The sequence below is a fragment of the Trachypithecus francoisi genome, unplaced genomic scaffold (assembly GCF_009764315.1).
Source record: "Trachypithecus francoisi isolate TF-2019V2 unplaced genomic scaffold, Tfra_2.0 Lachesis_group20, whole genome shotgun sequence".
Taxonomy (NCBI): Eukaryota; Metazoa; Chordata; class Mammalia; order Primates; family Cercopithecidae; genus Trachypithecus; species Trachypithecus francoisi.
Genome location: NW_022681466.1, coordinates 62,643,833 through 62,657,534, shown reverse-complemented (window position 1 = coordinate 62,657,534; position 13,702 = coordinate 62,643,833). Strand labels below are relative to the sequence as shown.

The 13,702-nt window shown below is 45.6% G+C and overlaps 1 protein-coding gene across 2 annotated transcripts in view; it reads left to right on the top strand.

Annotated features, from left to right (window-relative positions):
* Positions 1-13,702, top strand: part of USP43 (ubiquitin specific peptidase 43) — an 86,159-nt gene that overhangs the window by 13,202 nt on the left and 59,255 nt on the right. For both annotated transcript variants that reach the window (XM_033184564.1, XM_033184563.1), the window contains exon 3: positions 8,834-8,937. In XM_033184564.1, the coding sequence (XP_033040455.1) occupies positions 8,834-8,937 (104 nt within the window). The remainder of the gene's footprint in view (positions 1-8,833; positions 8,938-13,702) is intronic.

Genomic DNA, 13,702 nt, shown 5'->3' with positions numbered 1-13,702 from the left:
TTTCATGAGCTTTGATAATTCCGTATCAATGAGTAAGCAGTTATTTTAACAACATCCATGAATAATCTGCTGTAATAGAAGTTTCTTGAGCTTTGATAATTCTGTATCAGTGAGTGAGCGAAGTTATTTTAACAACATCCACGAATAATCTGCTGTAATAGAAGAAAAGTTTCATGAGCTTTGATAATTAATCAATAACACATACCTTTTGATGTATCACATGACTGATCCAGATGCAGCCCTGAGAACTGTTTTACCGGTTTTTTGGTTTTGTTTTAAATCTGGACACGTTATTCTCATCCTTTTCATTAATCAAATAAAAAAACCCTTGGAAAGTGCTTAGATCTTTCAACCATCACCTTCCCATCCCTTCAGTGTTTGCTTGGAGCCCGTCATTCTAGCGTAATAAAGAATGAACAGCTCAGGAAGCTTAGTCTTTTTTTCCTGAAGTTTGTCTGTTTCCTTTATGTTTTCCAGCTGTTACCTTTCTATTTTTTTTTTCTCTCTTAAAATGTCAACTTACAACTTTAAGAAAAGGAGAACATAACTATATATGTTTCATGTATCAGAGAGATTGGGTAACCTTCTTAAAGCCACACAGCTGAGTAAAGGACAGAGTCAGGATTCAAGCCCAAGGGGTCTGGTTTGAAAGCCTATTTTCTTATTTTAAAAATAATCACCCCAGTCATTCCCAAAACACACAAATGAAACAAAGCAAACAATCACCCCAATAAAACCTGGGAGGACCACACATTCAAAAGTCATGGTGTTTTCTCTGGGTTTTGAGATGAGGGGTGCTTTCTTTTACTTACCATGATTTCCTGTTTATCTTATTCTGATAAGATAAACAGTGACAGAAATTTAACTTAGTCTCAGTCAACGAAAGGGCATTCATTGACTTTTATAACTTGTGAGTCCAAGGGTCAGACCAGCTTCAGGTAGGGCTGGATCCAGGGACTCAGATGACATCACCAGGTCTTTGACTATGTCTCTATCCCTTGTCTCTGAATCCATTTTCAGACTGACTCTGCCCAGATGGTAACAAGATGGCCTTCTGCAATGCTCATGTAGTCTTTAGAGCTTGAGATTCCAGAAAAAGCCCAGGGAAGAGTCCGATTGTCTCAGCTTGGTTCACATGTCCATTCCTGGGCATGTGGCCAGAAGAATGGAATATTCTAATTGGGTGCAGCTGGGTTGCATGCCTGTGGGGGTGAACGTGGGCCAAGGAGAGCTTTTATAGAAATGGAACAGTTTGCTTCCCCAAAGAAAGGAATGCTGAGCAGATAAACATATGTCTACTACACTGTATATTCCACAAGTTTATAGTGAATACATTTTGAAATCAGAAGGATATATTTTTTAAAAAGATACTGTTTATTGGATGTTTGTTATGTGCCAGGGATCTAACTTGATGCTTTGCACAATTTATTTCCCTACCTGACACAGAGTAGACAATAAACTCTTGAAGTGATTGACTAAATTAGTCATCATGCTTTACTATTACAAGGATAACGCATATTTTACAGTTAATGGAAATTTAGGTTAAGTTGCTCAAGGCCACTCAGCTTCTACTTGGTGGAGATAGAATTGAACCTGGCTCTGTCTGTTTCAAAGCCAGTGTGTCGGATTCCTTTCCCTAAAGCTTTCCTCGTGCTTTCTCAATTTCCCACAGCGGGAGAGAGGAGACATAGAGATAGGTGGTCCCTCTTCCTGCTGGCTGCATAGGAAGAGCCTCTTATCCTGTTTTTTTCCCTCCCCTCTCCCTGGCTATACCAGGCAGGTCTTCCTACTTCTTCTTTTTTTTTCTTTTTTTTTTTTTTTTGAGACGGAGTCTCGCTCTGTCGCCCAGGCTGGAGTGCAGTGGCCGGATCTCAGCTCACTGCAAGCTCCGCCTCCCGGGTTTACGCCATTCTCCTGCCTCAGCCTCCCCAGTAGCTGGGACTACAGGCGCCCGCCACCTCGCCCGGCTAGTTTTTTGTATTTTTTAATAGAGACGGGGTTTCACCGTGTTAGCCGGGATGGTCTCGATCTTCTGACCTCGTGATCCGCCCGTCTCGGCCTCCCAAAGTGCTGGGATTACAGGCTTGAGCCACCGCGCCCGGCCAGGTCTTCCTACTTCTAAGGTAGGTGGGATAGATAGCCTTTCAATTTTCGTTTTCTATCTCTTGGTAGCAGGAGAAAGCATTGGGCTTAAGGGTGGAGAAGATCACAGAGAGGTTAAGTAACTTGCCCCAAGTCACACAGTTATTAATTGAGAGAGCTAGGACCCAAATCCAGTAAACTCAACTCTGTAATAGGCTTCCTTAACTTCAACACTGTTGGATGTTTGTGGTCAGTTGATTCTTTTCTGAGGATGGCTGTCCTGTTCATGGTAGCATTAGTAGCACCTCTACCTCCTAGATGCCAGTGTAGCAGGCATCTAGACTAGGCATTTGACTATTTGTAATAGCCAAAATGTCTTCAGAGATGGCTAAATGTCCCCTGGGATGGGAATGGGGATGGTGACAAAGTCACCATTCCCTCAACCCAGTTGAGAGCCACTGCTCTAGAACCTTTGTTTCTCATTGTGGTGCACCACCCCTAGACCTTTCTTTGAGATAATACTGTGTTTATTTAAGCCAAGAAGGCCTGGCAATAATTCTTTTTTTTTGTTTTTTTTGAGATGGAGTCTCACTCTGTTGTCCAGGTTGGAGTGTAGTGGCGCGATCTCAGCTTACCACAACCTCCGCCTCCCGGGTTCAAGCGATTCTCCTGCCTCAGCCTCCAGAGTAGCTGGAACTATAGGCGTGTGCCACTATGCCTGACTAATTTTTGTATTTTCAGTAGAGACAGGGTTTTGCTATGTTGGCCAAGCTGGTCTCGAACTCCTGACCTCATGATCCGCCTGCCTCGGCCTCCCAAAGTGTGGAGATTACAGGCAAGAGCCACCGCGCCCGGCCAATAATTCTTTTTAACAACTTCAAGACACAAGTAAAAGCAGCCATAATTGGTTTTCCAATTTCGAATATGTCCTATTGCAATATACTCCACATTACCGCCAGATAGAAAGGAAATAAGAGCTTGTCCGTCTTCTGCTTAAATTCCCCCACTGGCTTCCAATAGCACATAGAACAAAATTCAGACTCCTATGTGGCTGACAGGGCCCAGCCTGATTCCAGACCCCTCCACCCCTCACTCCCTGGCCTTGATCTCTCCAGCTACTTCCTGTTCCTCAAGGGGCCAGGCGTGTTAGGAGTAGACCAGCCAGGCAAGACCAGCTATTGGCTATTGGCTAGAGAGAGGAGCTTACGCCGCCCTTAGTTTGACCTGATTGAAACCAGAAAAGATCTCTTTCTCTGGGGTCAAAGCCTCTCCTAAAATTTGCTCTCAGAAAATTGGGCTGCCTGCAGAGGTCCGGCTGTGTACGCTTGAAGGTAGAGAACAGAGCTGTTGGGATTATCCTGCGTGAAACTTCATTTTCCCTTTCCTAGAAGGAAAGCCTCTGTCCTCTGTGAAACTCTGATTTTTTTTTTCTCTTTGAGGTTATTTCTGTTTTCAAGACATAGCAAAGCCATGTAGCTAGATTTATTTGAAACTGGAATAAAAACCATAAGGGCCGCTTTCTTTTCTGTTAATTTACTGATCCTCAAATGTTTTCATCCTGCAAAGAGGGCACATTTTTATTACCCTTTTAGAAACCCTAACACAATCTTTTTGTCAGTTTGCTTTCCAGAAAATGCCGCTCTTGCAGAATTAAGTAGGGGATGAGGCTGGGGAGAGGATCAGGAAGCTGACATATATTAAGCACTGACTATGTGCAGGGAAGATACACAATACATGTCATCTCTTGAGATTGTTTTTATTTTTATTTATTTATTTTTTGAGACAGGGCCTCACTCTGTTGCCCAGGCTGGAGTGCAGTAGAGTGATCATAGCTCACTGCAGTCTTGACCTCCTGGGCTCTGGCGATCCTCCTGCCTCAGACTCCCGCCTAAGTAGCTGTGACTACGGGGATGCACCACCACACCTGGTTAATTTTTTAGTTTTGTAAAGACGAGGTCTCACTATGTTGTCCAGGCTGGTTTCAAAGTCCTGGATTCAAGCAATCCTCCCACCTCGGCCTCCCAAAGTGCTGGGATTACAGGTGTGACCCACCGTGCAAGTCATCACCTGTGATTTTAATGGTAGCTCCATGAAATTGATGTGTTAGATGTAGAATGAGGCTCAGAGAGAGAGGCTGAGTGTCATTCAGCTAACAGAGCAGAGCCAGTGCGTTTGGCCTCATTGTCTGTGTTTTGTGAATGACCCCCTGCTGCCCCTCACTCCAGCCTCTTTCAGGATTTTTTCTCCATGCCCTTCCCTGGGTGATCCTGTTCACAGCCTCTCCCAATGCTGTTCAGTGTCACTGTGAATTCTTGGGTTGCAAGCAACAGCAACCGACTTGAGCTGACTCAAACAAGAAAGGGGACTTAGGAGAAGGCCAAGGAGCCTCACGCTGGATGACAGGGAAGGCTGAAGGACCAACCTGGAACTGTCAAGAATCAGACAGCTGTGAGGGTATCTCAGCAGCAGGAACTGCTCCGTTCTCTTCCCTGGACAGCACAGTCTGCAGAAATGTTTTCAGCCATTGGCCACTCTGGTCATGATTCACATTCAGAGTAGGAGCATCTCAGTGTGGCTTGCTTGGGCCATGGGCCTATCCCTTGGTAGGTGAGGGCAGGACCCTTGATTAAAGACCCCTCTCCATGCATGGACTGGATTCAGAGTTCCAAAACGGGGTTTGCTACCACCAAAGGAGGAGTAGTGTATACAGGGCAAAATACACCAGGGTCCGCTATGCATCCAAGTTAGCTCCTCCAAGTGCTCTTCCCCTATTTGTCATGAATGTCTCTGTCTGGATATTGAGTCACCTCAAACCCAGCATGCCCGTCCCAAACACACCTCTTGTTTTGACTTTGCCTCTCTGTGAATGGAACCGGGATTCGCCAGGCACCAGACTGGATCCTTGTAGTTGATCACGTTCCTCCACTCCCATAGTCAGGGGCTGATTGGTGAAGCTACGTCCTCGGGTGTCCGGAATCCACCCCTCCTTTTCATCTTCATGGCTCCTGTTCTACCTTATCCTGTTGTTTCCTGAATGCTTGAGCCTACTAATCTGTGTCCTAACCTCCAAACTTATACTTCTTCATCTGGGAGTCAGTAGCTGTCAAGTTAAAGCATCTCTCCAAGCATGTTGCTACCACCTGAGTTCAAAACTCGTCAGGTACTCCACCTCGTGTAATAACAACCACCATCTACACTGTGCTTTGTGCCAGGCATGGTTCTAAGTGTTTTGTACATATGCTCTCTTTTTTTTTTTGAGACAAGAGTTTTGCTCTGTTGCCCAGGCTGGAGTACAGTGGTGCGATCTCAGCTCACTGCAACCTCCGCCTCCTGGGCTCAAGTGATTCTCCTGCCTCAGCTTCCTGAGTAGCTGGGATTACAGGTGTGTACTACCACACCCGGCTAATTTTTGTATTTTTAGTAGAGATGGGATTTTACCATGTTGGCCAGGCTGGTCTTGAACTCCTGACCTCAAGTAATCTGCTCACCTCGGCCTCCAGAAGTGCTGAGATTACAGACATGAGCCACCGTACTCAGCCTTGTGTTTTATATATAGAAACTCTTTAAATACTCAGAGAATCCCTATCAGACAGGTACTGTCATTATCCCTTTATTATGGTTGGGAAATCATGGAGCAAAGAGATTAAGTAACTTTTTTAGCTGGATCAGGGCAGTCAAGTAACTTGTAATCAAGTACTGGTGTGGGGATTTGGACATTCTTTTTTTTGTTTTTTTTTTGAGACGGAGTCTTGCTGTGTCATCCAGGCTGGAGTGCAGTGGCATGATCTCGGCTCATTGCAACCTCTGCCTCCCGGGTTCAAGCGATTCTCCTGTCTCAGCCTCCCAAGTAGCTGGGATTACAGATGCGTGCCACCATGCCTGGCTAATATATGTATTTTTAGCAGAGACGGGGTTTCACCATGTTGGCCAGGCTGGTCGTGAACTCCTGACCTCAGGTGATCCACCCACCTCAGCCTCCCAAGGTGCTGGGATTACAGGCATGAGCCACTGCACATGCCCAAACATTCTTTTTGTTTGTTTGTTTGTTTGTATTTTTGAGATGGAGTTTTGCTCTTGTTGCCCAGGCTGGAGGGCAGTGTCGCAATCTCGGCTCACTGCAACCTTTGCCTTCAGGGTTCAAATGATTCTCCTGCCTCAGCCTCCTGAGTAGCTGGGATTCCAGGTGCTTGCCACCATGCCTGGCTAATTTTTGTATTTTTAGTAGAGATGGGGTTTCGCCATATTGGCCAGGTTGGTCTTGAACTTCGGACCTCAGGTGATCCACCCGCCTCGGCCTCCAAAAGTGTTGGAATTACAGATGTGAGCCACTGTACCCAGCCTGATTTGGACATTCTTGACCCTGTTACCATGCTGTTCACTGAGCCAGGTAGTCTCCCTTAGGACATAGAAGTCCCCACCCATTGTGGCACCAGACTCACATTCCAGCCCTGTTTTCTACTTCCCTTTGCACATCTTGTATCCTAGGCAAATTGGGTGTCATAAAATATTAGGACATATAAGAATGACCATTTTGAGCACTCATAACTTGTTCATCTCAATATTTTATTATGAAAAATTTCAAACATATGGAAAAGTTGAATTAATTATGAAGTGAACACTCCTCCCCATCACCTAGATTCTACAACTTATGTTGTACTAAATTTGCTTTATCACACATTTACCCATCTGTCTCTCTATCCACTCATTACTCATATCTTTTTTTCCCTCATCTTATTTTTTGGATGTACTTTGAAGTAAATTGCACACCTTACCCCAGACGCTTCACATGTGTTCCTTTTGCCTCGTTCTGTCATCTGCTTTCTAAAATCCTTCAACATTTACTTCTAATTTCACCCAGGTCTTTACATATACCTCACTGCCTGCCTGTTCTTCTAAAGGTATATATAGACGCATACACAGTGTATCCATGGGATTCGAGTTTCATGGTGGGAATGTTAGGAAAAATTGTCTAAAAAGACTCCATGAGGGGAGTAATGATGAAAAAGTTGAGAGATGCTGCTCTAGGTCATATTTTATGTGGGGTCTTGCATAGATATTTATATAGGTAAGTTTATATTTTACTAAATAGCATTGTATTATGAGTGGCTTTGATTCTGGGATTGCCCTTAGGTACAGCATCTTCTAGGACAGAAATTTTGGCATAACAGGGCCTTAATCAAAAAATTGTGTCCCATGTGTGGTAGGGAATGGACGGGGGTGAAGAATAAATTTAGGGAAACGAGAAAGGTTGATTAACTCATTTTGGAAGTGGTAGGGGTCCAGAGGAAGTTGGTGGCATTAGGGCACACAGAAGCCCTGAGGTGAGACAGGCTAAAAAATGACTCCCAAAGACATGAGGTCCTAATTGATGCATCTTGTAGGTGTTATCTGTATTAGTCTGTTTTCACGCTGCTATAAAGGAATACCTGAGACTGGGTAACTTACAAAAGAAAGAGGTTTAATTGACTCACAGTTCCACATGACCGGGGAGGCCTCAGGAAACTTACAGTCATGGTGGAAGGGGAAGCAGGCACCTTCTTCACAAGGCGTCAGGAGAGAGAAGAGTGAGCAGCAAAGGGAAGCACCCCTTATAAAACCATCAGCTCTCACGAGAACTCACTAACACGAGAACAGCATGGGGGAACCGCCCTCATGATCCAATCACCTCCCACCAGGTCTCTCTCTAGACATGCAGGGATTGTGAGGATTACAACTCAAGATGAGATTTGGGTGGGGACACAGCCACATCATATCATTACCTTCTATGGTAAAGACTTTGGAGATGTGATTAAGAATCTTGAGGTGGGGTCATTAACCTGAATTATCCAGGTGGGCTCTAAATGCTACCAGTGTTCTTGTGAAAGAGAGGCTGGGGGAGATTTGAGACACACACAGGAGAAAGCTATGTGAAGACAGAGCAGAGAGAGAGTTGAAGATGCCAGGATTGAAAACTGGAGTGATGTGGTCACAAGCCAAGGAATTCCGGCAGCCACCAGAGTTGGAACAGTCAAGGAACAGACTCTCACCTAGAGCCTCTGGAGGGAGTGCAACCCTGCCCACACCTTGATTTCAGTGCAGTGATACTGATTTTGGATGGCTGCTCATGAGAACTGTGAGAGAATAAGCTGTTGTTTACAGCCCCCAGTTTGTGATAATTTGCTATCGCAGCCACAGGAAACAAACGCAAGGGGAATGTAAAGGACACAAGTACTGATGAACGGAGTGAAGGAAGCTTGTGCACCAAATTGAAAAACTAAAAGACTCATTTGCCTGCAAAAGAGAATACTTATGTGAAACTGGCTCCTTGGAAAATGGGGGCAGGAATGATTTAGCAGGCAGGTGGAAGGTGGAGATATTTGGTGTGGATGCATTTGAGGTGATGGCAAGCCCACCCCGTGAAATATACAAGAGGCACCTAGACATTGAAGCCGAGTGGGACAGAGATAATGCACAGGACCGTCCATCCAGGGGGAACAGGTGAGGCTGATGAGAATGAGCGACCATCCGCCAAGGTTCAGGCTCAGGTTTGCTCTTTTAATACACACAACACTTCTTGTCCCAGAGAATTTGGGAGGTCAGGGGATTGAAAGAGACTTGAGTTATGGTAAAGGCAGCACTGAAGGTTGAGACTCTGCAGAATCCCAGAAAGGGATGATGTGGGCCCAGGAGGAAGCATGGGCTCGGTGGTCTGGAAGCAGTTGAGTGACTAGAGGTGTATCTAATCTGGCTTCCTTTCCTCATTTCTTTGCAGCTTCCACCTGAAGCCAATAAAACCTCTGAGAACTGCCTGTCACCATCAGCTCAGCTTCCTCTAGGTCAAAGCTTTGTGCAAAGCCACTTTCAAGCACAATATAGGTAAGACGGGGATGTGTTTAAAATGTATCACCCAAAGGCTCCGCAAACTCAATTCCTGGTAACCAGTCTCCCGTCGCCAGATTTACCCTGAGATTTCAAAACAACAAAAGCACAAACGCCCTTCTCTCTCCCATTATAAATCCTGACTAAGCATGCACTCCTGTTGTCTCTGACCTTTAGTATTTCTTCTTTTCCTTCTTCTTGGCTCCTGGGCCCTCCACCTTACTTGAAGGAGGGGTGATAAGAGTGTGATTCTATAGAAGGTAAATGTGAGCTGGGATCTCACTAGCAAGCAGTCACTCTGAAGTTGGAGAGACCCTTCCTGTTTGTTCTCTCTCCAGAGAGCCCAACTTAACAAGTCATTCTGAGCTCAAGAGTTACAAGCATTATGGAGGATATAAAAATATATATACAGGCCGGGCACGGTGGCTCAAGCCTGTAATCCCAGCACTTTGGGAGGCCGAGACGGGTGGATCACGAGGTCAGGAGATCGAGACCATCCTGGCTAATACGGTGAAACCCCGTCTCTACTAAAAAATACAAAAAACTAGCCGGGCGAGGTGGCAGGCGCCTGTAGTCCCAGCTACTCGGGAGGCTGAGGCAGGAGAATGGCGTAAACCCGGGGGGCGGAGCTTGCAGTGAGCTGAGATCCGGCCACTGCACTCCAGCCTGGGCAACAGAGCAAGACTCCGTCTCAAAAAAAAAAAAATATATATATATATATACAGCCTGGGCCACATAGGGAGACCCCATCTGTACCAAAAAAAAAAAAAAAAAAATCCTAGCCGGGTGTGGCATGTGCCTGTGGTCCCACCTACTCAGGAGGCTGAGAAAGGAGGATTGCTTGGGCCCAGGAGGTCGAGGCTGTGATCGAGGCTGGAGTACAGTGATCTGTGATCGCACCACTGTACTCCAGCCTGGGCAACAGAGTGAGACCCTGTCTCAAAAAAATAAGTAAATAAACAAACAATAAAAAAAGTATGCAGCCTTTGACTTCAGAAAGTATGTGTTCTCTTTGAGCTTTTTTTATATGAAAGTGCAGAGACTCATACAAGGCAGAATAGTTTCAATATTATAATGTTCAGTGAAAGCACTGACAGCAGCAGTGAAAGGTCAGAGAGGGGAGAAAACCCCATGGGCTTCTCAGAGGAAGTGTGCCTTTTGTTGGCCTCTGCAGGATGAGTAGAAGTACGAATGGGTAGGAAGATATTCAACAAGAACAAATGCATGCTTAAAGGTGGGAATGAGCACAGCAGGCAGGATTTAGACGAGGAAGTCATTGGTTACAAAGAGCCACCTCTAAGATGCTTGCCTGTGTGTGTGTGTGTGTGTGTGTGTGTGTGTCTGTGTGTTGCCAATGTACGTATTCATGTATATGTTTCTATGTGTGTGTGTCTACATATATTTTAAGCCTTACAAAAAGTCTCAGGGGGTGAGTATTAACATCTGGGAGGTTGGGCTTTTTCTACGGACATATGATAAGTGGCAGAACCAGGATTTGTCCGCTGAAATATCTTTAAAGCAAAGTCCTGCTTTTTTGCTTTCTTTGCAATTCTTCTGTTGTTTTTCCAGCTAACCCTGTCCATTCATTGTGATTCTCTGCTGCTCCTTCAGTTTCACAGAAACTCTGTTCTCTGTTATGGATACCAAAAAGAGTTTTTTGTATTTTTCTTCTGGATGTTGCAGTCAATCATTTCAAAGCTGTGCTTTTCTCTGAGTCGTCTGGATAATATTCCCTTTGCATTGGTTTTTTGGAGATCTCCAGGTGGTTTTCTTCTCTTATTGACTTATCTTCAAACAAGGAAATAATTATTCCGTCTTCTAGAATTTCCTTACTTAGAGCCATTTACTTCCATACTTTTTGGGGACCTGTATTCTTTGTGTTTGCACAGCAAGAGGTCACTTAAAACTATCCGGAAACTATCCTGATTTAGGATTCCTGTTCTATTCAATAACCACTGAAAAGATAAATGGGGTATAATTACTGTCTTTAGAGGTTGATTATTTAGGAAGACCAAATAGTCTTTGAAACTAAGCTGCTTTCCACTGGTGAAGAAAAATCTATAGCACTTGACAAGTTCTGTCACTCTCTGCCTCACCAGGGATGGGGACCCTGATGAAACAGCCGAGATGACTGTGGGCTCTCCATTCCTGTTTGCTGTTGTTTAGCGTACAGAGTAAAGAGGATCGCACCCCTTGAGCTCAGATTTCTCTGTCATGCCTGAAGAAAGCCTTTCTCATTTCCTGAGGGATGTGGTTACTCTCCAGGAGGAGGTATGCAGAGAGGAAACAGATTTTGTGGTCACCAGCCTTGAAAACTACTGGCCGTGAAAGCCGCTTGTAGGGCATCTGTTTTATCTGTTTTTTTTTTTTTTTTTGAGACGGACTCTCCCTCTGATGCCCAGGCTAGAGTGCAATGGCACGATCTTGGCTCACTGCAGCCTCCACTTCCCAGGTTCAAGTGATTTTCCTGCCTCAGCCTCCTGAGTAGCTGGGATTACAGGTGTGTGCCACCATGCCGGCTCATTTTTTTTTTTTTTTTTTTTTAATTTTCATTAGAGACAGGGTTTCACCATATTGGTCAGGCTGGTCTTGAACTCCTGACCTTGTGATCCACCTGCCTTGGCTTCCCAAAGTGTTGGAATTACAGGCGTGAGCCACCGCGCCTGAATGGGGATCTGTCTTATCCTCAGGTGCCCAACGCAGAGGGTGCTAGAACCAAAAATAAGGAGACAGAGGAAAAGCATAGAAGAAGAGAAAGAAGAACATTTAGAACAAGGGAAAGGGGAGTATAAGATGAAGGTGTGTTAGAGAGAGGGGAGGGATCACCGATCATCGCCAGCAGGTCAAATTCATCTGTGTCCTTGTACAATTCATTCACCTGTTTCTCTGTTCAGTTCCCCTCTCGACCCCATACTGTTTTTCGTTCTTTCAAATATTCAAGTGCCTGCTAATGTGCTTGGTCCAGCAGTTACCATGAGGAGTAGAACTCCCGGCTGAATCCTTGTTGATTCTTTAGATATTGCATTCATGCCCTACTGTGTGCTGGGTTGTCTTGTAGGTGCTGTGAATAAGACTCAGTCCATTCTCAGGGAACTCACATTCTACCCGGGGGAGTGTTAGATAATGTACAAGTAAACAACAACCTGTGACAGCCATCGGCAGAAAGATAAGGAGTCACTTGGGAGGCGGGGGAGTGGCCAACATTCCATAAGGCGGGCAGGGAAGGCTTCTTTTCGGAGGGACAGTGGAGCTGAAAACAGAGTGACAAGGAGTCTACCATTTTAATAACTGGGGACAGAGTATTCCAGGCAGAGGACACAGCACAGGCTAAGAGCCAGAAGTAGGAATAATCCTGGCAAGTTCAAGGAATGGAAAGCCCAGGGTAGCTGCCAAGGAATAGAGTAGCTGGGATTATAAGCATGCACTGGAGATGGGCTGGAGAGGTGGGTGGGGACCTGGTAGGGCAGGTTTTAAGTCCAAGTGTGCGGGTTTTAGTCTCAAGGACACAGGAAGACACTGCAGAGTTAAAGGAGGGGGTGATCTAGTTCATCAGTTTCAGAAGTGACTGCTTTTTTTTTTTTTTTTGAAACAGAATCTCATGCCATCACCCAGGCTAGAGTGCAGTAGCATGATCTCAGCTCACTGCAACCCCTGCTTCCCAGGTTCAAGCCATTCTCCTGCCTTGGCCTCTCAAGTAGCTGGGACTACAGGCATGCGCCACCATGCCCAGCACATTTTTGTATTTTTCGTAGAGATGGGGTTTCATCATGCTGGCCGGGCTGGTCTTGAACTCCTGACATCTAGTGATACACTTGCCTCGGCATCCCAAAGTGCTGAGATTACAGGCATGAGCCACTGCACCTGGCCCAGAGGCAACTGCTTTTTATGAGCAATGCAGGGAGGCAAGAGGAGGCAGGAGCAACAGTTGGTGTTGCCATTATGGTCCTAGCAGGAGAGCAATGGTGGTTGGAACGACAGAGGTGGCGGTAGAGATGGAGGGAAGTGGAGGGGTTTGGAGTATGTTTTTGGATGGAGAGTCAGCATCTTTCCATTAGTCCCTCTACCCCTAACCCCTCACCCCAGTCTTGCTAACGGGGTGAGGGGTAGAGGGACTAAGGGAGAGATGAGAATCTAGGATTTAGGGTGACTCTTGGGTTTTTCTATGATTGTAACTGGTGAGTGCTTCGGAGGAAAAATCGAGGGTGCTTTGAAGTACATGCCTGACTTGGCGTGGGATGCATCGGGGGTGGGGAAGACTTCCGAGGAAGTGACATTTGAGCTGATTGGATATTATGGACCATCAGTGCCCTTTGGGTATTTTTCCTATAGCACGATGAGTAAGAGGTGAGGTGTTCACGCTAAAGATGAACTGGCAGTGGCTGAAAATGCCTGCTTTGTGCCTGCTGATAAAGACAAGGTGTCGTCAGGGATGCCCTGAGGTCTGAGAGGTGGTTTTCTGCAGTGGTCGGTAGCGACAGTGCCTGGCTGGCGGCTCCTGCTGTCCCTGACTCTCTCCTGGCTTCCTCTCCTCGGGGAGAGCTTGCCTGGGATGGCATCAGCCTTCTTGATGTAATTGAGAGATGGATGTGTTATTTATGGGTTAATTCAGAGGCATCTTCCCTTAAACTAACCCTTTTAAGGGGCTGAGTTGTTGACTTTGGTTGGGGGAGAGAAGAGGAACCTCCAGTACTAGAGTGTGGAAGATCCTGGACTATAGCAAAGATATTTAGTTACTCTATGTGATTATCATCACAGTCTAAGA